Here is a 9,245-nt window from a genome sequence, read left to right on the forward strand (position 1 = left end):
ATAAGTTTTACTCTTCTTTAATAATTTGGGAGATAAAATAAGTTTGATATTTTTTTCTTAAGTGTATTAATTTGATGTCGAGCCATTGTACATCATTTTATATTAATTGTTCTTTCATCTATTTTATAAATGCTTCATCCAGAAAGAACACCAAGTCCCCTTCTAATATCTTCTAAAATTTCGGAAAAGAGTAATATTGAGACTGTTGCCCGCATCAGAAATAATAAAGTCAAATTTGTTTTCAAATTACACATTTCAAGATAAAATTTTATTTGCTTACTGATTCAGTTCAAAAAATGGTTTAAGCAGCAATGATATTATAAGATTTTTGCAATTAAACATTTCATGTTACACGTGTAGCTCATGGTCTCAATAGAAAAAAAGAAAAATAATGTGAATATTTCTAAAAATATCATAAATACTACCAGCTATGAATCCAAAGTAATGTTTCATGGTTTTACACATTTTAGTTCTTTTATTGGATGTCTGTACATTTTTATTGTATTTCTTAACATATTAACTGTACAAAAATCTGTGTGTCTAATGATACATGTCATACAATTAATCAGGTCATGTTTACTGCTATCTGCTGATTTATAGCTGAATCAAATACTTTAAACTAACTAAAAAAAAATGTATAAATAAAATTATGATGAAATTGAAAAATATTGAATAAATAACGGGCACAAGGACCTCTTCTAGAAAGATGAAAAATAGGGTGAAAATTAATATAGATTTCTGGAGGATAAAAATAATATAAAAAATTAAGAGTCATAATAAGGCTTGTAAACAAGGTTATCAAACATTTATTACTGTGAAAGGAATTTAAATAAGCAAGGGACCACAACAAATTTCAACAGTAGGTAGTTTAATTATATCACATGAATAATTGCGAGAACTGGTTAAGATATAAAAATATCTAAAGTCATAAAGTTTCTCTTCTTTACTAACAATTCATTACATTATTTAATAATATGCGCAACAGAACAACAAATTAGCTGCAAACTTTATAAATTCAACATTGATTTGACTAATACAACTAATGTGCTGAAAGGGAACTGAAGTTTAACAAATTCCCCGGACAACACACATTAGTTGAAAAAAATAATAATAAATGAAGCTCTAGGTATGTATATAAAAATTATGTCTAAAAGATATAAATTACATTAACAAACTTTCTTTAATTTATAAACAATTTACATTATTAATACATCTAATATACAAAATGTACAATTTAATTTTAGTCTGTACAATAAAATACAAAAAATATAGCTATACACATCTGTGAGCAAAATTGTCCTATTGATTGTCACATTAAATAATTTTTATAAATTATGCTTGTTTAATTTAATGTCTATCAATAACATGCAAAGTGGTACAAAAAATTTCATTTCAAAACACTAGCTTCAGTAAGAGCACTTACCCACCTAAAAAAAAAAATCAACAATATTTTTCATTAAATATATATAAATCAAATTTTAAAAAGTAAAGAAAGAATCATTTATTTTAAATCAAACAACACCAAAATAATACTGGAAATACTTAAACAGCAAAGCATTCAATCCTCATAACTCTGTTTTATGCATTTATATAGTAGTACATGATAATATATCGTTAAATCATTTATATTTATTTAAATATTTTATTCATAATTTATTTACTACTGGAGGGAGGATGTAACCAGAACAGTTTTAATCACTGGGGGAAAATACAACCAGATATGTATGTATGTTTACAAGCTTTTAACTAAATAATTCTTTAGAAAAGTTTTTGGAAAATGGTGAATATTGAAAGTTAAAAGGTTAAGGTTAATCATATGATTTATCTCAGACCAGATACCACCTTTTTCATTTTTAAGATTTGAATACTATGAAAATAATAATGGAAATAATTCCAAAAGTTTGACTTTTCGTTTTGGAATAGAACTTTTATTTAAATTTATATATAGGGATTTTAGCCAGTAATTTAAGCACTTCAAAATAGTGTTAAAATAAATAAAAATGTTAGAGAAAGAAAATAAAGGAAAGGAAAATGTAAAATTAATATTTAATAAATAAAGAATAATCTCATTTTGAAATAAGAGAATTACAAAAAAAAGTAAAATCTTTAGGTAAAGAAAATGAACTTAAACCTATACATAAACTAAAACAAAATAAATAAATTTAAGTAATAATGATATTAAAATTAAACAAAGAAGGTAATGGTTAAATTATTCTAAAAGATAAATCTGTATACATTATACATCTGTATACATTATCATGAACACAAATAGATAATAACTATAACTAAGTATTGAACAAAATATTACAATTACATTAATCAAAAGTAAAGCCTTTAATAAATTAATAAATTTTATTAATGTTCAAATAAAAAAATTGTCTTTGTTATTAATCAAGCTAAATCAACCTGTACATTGGTCAACTGATACCTTATATTAATTTCCTTCAGATGATGCAGTACAAAAAAAGATTGTTACCTTAACGGTTTGAAAGGGTAATGGAACATTTTTATACTTCCACTAACAAGAAAAATAACTGGTACCTGGTAGACATCAGGAGTGATCTCGAGAACAATATTAAATAATGTCTGATGAAAATATTGGTAGGAACCAACTTAAATCCTTAACATCTCTGGATAAACTCTAATTTATGAGTAAACAAGCATGGTTATAAGTCTGCAGTGATACTGAGTTGTTACCCCTTGTAACGGCAAAAACAATGCGCAATGACTTACAGATGTTTTTGTTATTGATACACCTATTTTCTCTCATTTCAAACAGTATGATAATGAATTAAAACAAAAATACTGGTAAACATTATTAAAAATAATAAATAAAACTATTTATTATAAAACACCGGCACCGCCCGCAAATCTCAGAATGATAGAGCTAGGTCTAAACATCTGAGCTACGAACGGCTCAAATAAAACTTTGTTCACATTAATGAATTTTGTGAAGTTAACTGTATGACCAGTTTATTATTGCAAACAAAGGCAAGCTTACAAAAAAATTGTAAGAGCTAAGAAAATGTCATGTTGCATCGTTACAAATTGACACTGACAACTATATTAAAAGATATGATGATTACTGGGTTATTTCCTCATCAAAAAATGCAGCAATATATGAGATAAAAGAGCTAACCTGACTTGTAGCTGTTCTTTAAAATGCACAGACTGTAGCTCATGCATGCTTTGTGAGGAATGCCTGTTTTTGTACGGACAAATTGGTGAAATGGAACATGTGCAAACACATGCATGCTCTCAGTAGGGCATATGCATAAAAATAAAAATATTATTATATTAATATAAAGACATATGCAATCAGCCCCTTCCATCTACGAGTACATCCATAAATACCAATATACCAGAGTTGATGATTAGTGTAAATGTTTCCAAAGACTTCTGCCTCCAAAATAGATAATATAAAATGAAATTAACCAAAGGATGAGACTATTGAGAAAAATAAGTTTAGATTACAAAATGATTTCATGGAGAGTGATGCAGATGATGATAAAGACATTTTAATTATAGCTCAAACTTTAAAAACATTGAGAGCAACAGTAAAAGCTAATAAATGTAGACGGACTGAAATTTTTGCAAATATCTCTGATGATTATCCTAGTCAGTTAAAGAACATTGAAAAACACTGGCACTTTTTTCTTTAAATAAAAAGACATACGAACAAAGAATAATTGGTCCGAATGAATCTGAAAAGTAAAAAATTGCTCTTTCTCTTTTAAAAGTAAAGTTTTTCACAAACATAGTTATTTATTTATTAATAAAATAGAAGAGGAGAAAATACATATTATATTTATTTCCATGTCAGTGAATATACTGGCTTGTTATCATCATTTTTAATATCTTATACTCTCATCCCTTTACATTATCTATCAATGTATATTTTTTGTAATCTTCATTACTTTTTTCAATATTATCAACACTTTTTTTTTACATTATTGACATCAGTTTTGACTTCTAAGTAAAAATAAAAAAAAAAATTGAATTTTTAATTGATATCAAAACTCCTTTTTACTTAAAAATGTTAATGATTAGCAAACTTTATTAGATCAGCTAACAGTTTAATTGGATGATAAGCAAAAATGGATTTCAATATAATATAAAAATATATGAAATCCATTTTAAGCAACCAAATTCTAAAAAATTAATAAATTGCAGAACTGGATTGGAAAGATTGGAAAAGGGAGGCAGGGGGAAAGGCCTGGAAAGCCAAAATGGAGTCAATCTCCAGTGAACGAGGGTACAGCCAAAATACATCTTCAGCTCCCTTGACTCTAGTTTTATAGTTAGACAAAATGATACAAAATAAATAATTAATAAGAAAACATAATACAATATTTTTATTTATATTTATGTATTTAAAATATATTAATAAAGAAATCAATTATTTAAATATAAAACATACATATCAGCAAATTGCTTATTTGGAGCAGAAAATACTACAGGAGTCTGGCCAGCATGAGTCAATCTAAAAACCAAATTACGATCCATATCTTCAACCTAAAATATTAAGAACAAAAGTATTAAAAATATCCTAACAAAAAATAAATAAGTTACAGAATCATTCACAGCATTACCTCAACCTGTCTTTCAACAGCATAACCTAAAACTGGTAAACTATCATGAGCGACAACATCATGAGATGCTTTATACATGTAAAGCACTTGATCCTTAAGAACAAACCACATTCGTTTCCAGTCTTTCTTGTGTTTCCGACATAACCAGCCGCTCATTGATGAGCCACTGTCATTGGCCATTACCTTAAATTTCAAATAGATAAATTAGACAGAGTAATGATAAATAAGAAATCTGGTATTAATTTTCAGGTTCATCAGATAGTAATGTTTGTTTCTTAAATCTTTATTAAATCCTTTTGTTGGTTCAATATGTTTCATATTTCATAATCCCATTTGCCAAAAAGATTTTTTGGTTTTGATTTTTTTCCATGAACAGATCATTCATTCTACAACTATTAGTGATATTCATAGGGAGTCACAAGGTTGAATAAATATGTGAACGTGTAAAAGAGCTTGGGTCAGCACAGGAATTAGATTCTAATATTGCTCTAGCAGTTCTCTTACATATTTCCCACACATCAATGGCTTTAATGAACTCAAACTATTACCTTGATTAATACCTATAACAAACCTGAATTACTCTCATTCATATAAAATCAGCCATACTATTTCTTTGGGGTCAGAACTTATTGATTTAATGTCAACTTACTCACAGTGAGTTAGTAGGTCAGAGGTTCATCTTCTTCAAGTATTATAGGGGGGAAAAAATATGTGAGAAAAGGCTCCAAAAAAAGGAGAGAAAGAGAGAATATGGATATTGAAGAAATTGATGAACAAAGGAGTCAGAAAGAAAGCCAGATGCTATAGAACTGGGCACTGTTCAAGCCTAGACTCAAATCTTGCAATATACGGAGTTATTGAGCTTTATCTTATTGAACATCTTTGGGACAAACATCCAAAGCTTTCAAAACCACTAGTGAGTGGGAGGATATTGATTAAGAATGAGAATACTATTTTCTTTTTACTATCCTAATTAATTAACTATGAAATGATGATAATTAATTATGAATTAACTATGAAAGCTAAATTAATTAAACTTCCAAAAGGTTAGTTATTCATTCAGGATCACATAAAGTGTCAGCTATATTATTGTACTTGAGACTATAAACTCTTTAATCTCATTAATTAATCTGAGTATCTATACACAGATATTAATCAATTAAAAATTTAGTACAAACAGAATATAATGAACAAATAGAATTAAAGTAAGTTTATATAAGTATGTATTCAATTAAATTTATCATAATTACCTCTTTTAATCGTTGAGGAACAAATTTTTTTACTTTTTTAACAATATCCATTTTTTTAAATGAAGACCGTAAATTTTCAACTTCCTCGTCTGATATTTTTAATTCTTGTTTTATAAGCTCGTGCATTTTATTTTCAGGGTCTTCAAATTCTAAACATTAAAAAAAAAAAAAATAGCTTTTACTATGCTGGGATATTACTTAATTTTTTCAAATTCAATCCATTAAAATATAAAATAATAACATGGTATAGGCACTTTGTAAGAAAATAATAATGCTTGTTTATTCTTATATCACCCAAAATATTAGATGATCTTATATAAAAACAAAATAATAACAATAAAAAGCTAAGTAAACTCAAATTTTTAATGGTAATACTACCAACAATCCCAGCTTAAAGTACACAAATCCACAAGAATAACCTTGATTCCAACCAAGTATATATGTTTCAGTTTACTTCCTAGAAGTTTATCGTTCAATTTAGCATTAATTAACTTTTCAATGATTAAGTCATTAATAAGCCCAACAATTTGACAGGTACATTTCAACCATAGTGTTGTATATCTATATCACCAAAATTATTGCCTCCTCAACTAAAAAATGTATTTTGCTTTCTCCATATTTATTTTCAGACCTAATTCTTTTTACAAATATAATTCAATAATATTTTGTAATACTTTTATTCTTTTGTTATAGTACTTAAATGGAGAAAATTCAGACTGGTATAGCTCTTACCTAAAGCTTCTATCAGCTTTGTTAACTTTTTGCGGATTCAATAATTTTCTCGTACCCTAGTTAGCAATATCAGTTTCATTATGTTTTCATATTTTATATAATTTAGGGACCAGATAATTTTGCATTAATATTTTTAAGAAAATCTAAAACATTACCTACCACCAAATTAAATTTTGCAGAATTAAAATGATTTTCTTTTAAAAAGTTCTGGAAATAAAATATAAAAAAAAAAAAAAAGGATAGATAAACTAATAGCTTCATAAACTTTAAAATATAATTGACTTGGTGTATATATATTCTGAAAATAAATAAATAAATAATTCTCAAATCAGTTTTGGGCAAAAAGTAATTGTAATTATATTTTAATCTAATTAGTAATTATAATTACTAGGAATTGAAATTACTTATTGCCCAATATGGTCTCAAATATGCTAATTTTATCAAAAATATATTTTTTTGGACATAATTTTCTGAAATAAAACATAAAAACGGCTATACATATGAATTGCCTGAATTGCAGACATTATTTACCTTTCAATAAATAGTTGAAGCATTCCTCACAAACACGAGCAGATTGAAATTTTAAATATAGAAGAGGAGCTTTATTGTTTGAGCAATCACCACAAACTACCTGCAAATAAAACTATCGGTCATTTTCTAGGGAAAATAAAGCAGCTAATATTTTTTTTTTCTAGGAGAAAATTGGACTCATTTTGTAGCAATTTAAGTATTAGGTTCAAAAAAGTATGCTTTTACTTTATACAGAAAATACTGAATTTTCAGACCTATTAAGCTTACTCCTCAGGTTATGTCATCATTTTATATGGACCCTTCTGTGAACAAAAATATTGATGCCTCTTCCCAATTTGGTGGAGAGAGGCCCAAAATGAGCCTCATTTTTTAGAATAAGGCACTGTTTCATAAGTTTTTAAACCAAAACTATCCATCAGGCTATATTAGAACTACCTTCCCTCTCAACCTCACCACTTTTCTGAACGGTGTAATTAACCCTTTACATTGCACAAATCAAAAAACTTAATTCCACCATGTGCCCAAATTGCTCATATCTTTTGATAAACTTATAAATGCATAAATAAATAACTCAATACTACATTAACGTTTATGAAACTGGATTTCAAATAAATATTTAATCAATAGGGAAAGAGAAAGATCTAATAAACAAGTAATTTTCATTTACAAAGAATTTCCAAGGATTAAAATGAAAAAAATGTACAGACTTTCTTTACACCCTAGTACAACTAAACATTAAAGAAAATACTAAAAATTATCATACCTTACCACAGCACCTACAGTGATGCCTTCTAAATGTAACCGTAAACTCAGCAGTACAAATTTGACACATTGTGGTGCTCTTATCCTGAATCCAAATTGGTGCCTAAAAAGAATAAATACAAATTTTAAATTTCTATTTATGCATCAAAAATATCAGTGTGAGTATATATATTTATAAAATGAATTTTTGCATTAACTTACAGAACATTTAAAATGCTCAACAAATATCTCAATGGAAGTTTACTAATTTAGCTTAATATGTACTGATACTGGTACTGGTATTTGGTGGATGGAATAAGTCCGGCAAGTGAGCCTAGTGGTCCTTTTTGTTGAATCTAAGATTCTAAAGTTTAGGGCAAAAGATAACACAGGTCATGGAGTTATGACAATATTTATTGAACACAGTAACAACACGGAACGGAACAATACAAGAGACTAACTCGTGTATACAATGTGTGAGGTTATACATGAAACATGGTTGAGACAGTGTTGCCACAGATCCACAAATAAATTATCCAACACTTTTTTGCCAACCTCTGATGGCTACCTGAGTTGCCACCGTGTACTATCCAAGGTGGGAGTGTCAAGATTCATTCTTCGGGATCGCCGAAAAATGAATGTTAACAGCCCCAGGTGGGAATCGAATCCACAACATTCTGAACCAAGCGCACGGGAACCTGCACCCCAACCCACATGGCCATCACATCCCTTAGCTTAATATGTAAGTCTTGAAATATGTGAAAATCCTTCAAGACATAGATAATAATATTTTTATAGATAACTTATCTCACAATATATTCATTCATTATATAAATACTATTTTCTCTTCTCTATTGCTTCATAGACTTGTAAAAACTTTAAATATACAAGATAAATTTTAGTTCGTATTCTAGCCAAGGATACTATAAAATATCTTATAATGTTTTTTAACATGCCATATTTTAGAATCAGTATGAATTTTACTGTGTATACCCAAATATCCCAAGTAAAAAAACTATGAGTGATCTAGTAGTTTTTTTTAATGCTATTTCAGAGTATGTATGAATTTTATCATATTTGTTGAAATATCACAAGTAAAAAATTAAAAGGTAACTCATTGTTGGCATCCTTGGCAAGAACATAAAACTATGAGTTTTCTTCTAGTTGGCAGTCAACGTGTTAACAGAGTATAACTTTCTTCTATTGTGTTCAGTGTAGATCTACCATCCCAATCTGTCAATAGAGGATTACATCAAAAAACGGTTCATGAAGTTCCACTCCCAGTTGCTTACAGTTAAAGGAGCAGTGACCTACAACCTGGGAAACCCAACCTCAACCCGAAGACTGAAGCCCAGACTGCTACAGGACATTCTGTTATAAATTTTATTAAATATAAAAT

The 9,245-nt window shown here is 27.9% G+C and overlaps 1 protein-coding gene across 2 annotated transcripts in view; it reads right to left on the minus strand.

The window, feature by feature from the left end:
- Positions 1-920: 920 nt before the first annotated feature.
- LOC106677430 (FYVE, RhoGEF and PH domain-containing protein 6) overlaps positions 921-9,245 on the minus strand; it is a 27,845-nt gene continuing 19,520 nt past the window's right edge. For both annotated transcript variants that reach the window (XM_014415358.3, XM_067046610.1), the window contains 6 exons: positions 7,869-7,970; positions 7,106-7,205; positions 5,843-5,991; positions 4,593-4,775; positions 4,421-4,515; positions 921-1,427 (listed from right to left, as the gene is read on the minus strand). In XM_014415358.3, the coding sequence (XP_014270844.1) occupies positions 1,388-1,427; positions 4,421-4,515; positions 4,593-4,775; positions 5,843-5,991; positions 7,106-7,205; positions 7,869-7,970 (669 nt within the window). In that variant the 3' untranslated portion in view covers positions 921-1,387. The remainder of the gene's footprint in view (positions 1,428-4,420; positions 4,516-4,592; positions 4,776-5,842; positions 5,992-7,105; positions 7,206-7,868; positions 7,971-9,245) is intronic.

The sequence above is a fragment of the Halyomorpha halys genome, unplaced genomic scaffold, assembly GCF_000696795.3.
Source record: "Halyomorpha halys isolate HHAL.00 unplaced genomic scaffold, Hhal_1.1 Scaffold99.1, whole genome shotgun sequence".
NCBI classification, from domain to species: Eukaryota; Metazoa; Arthropoda; class Insecta; order Hemiptera; family Pentatomidae; genus Halyomorpha; species Halyomorpha halys.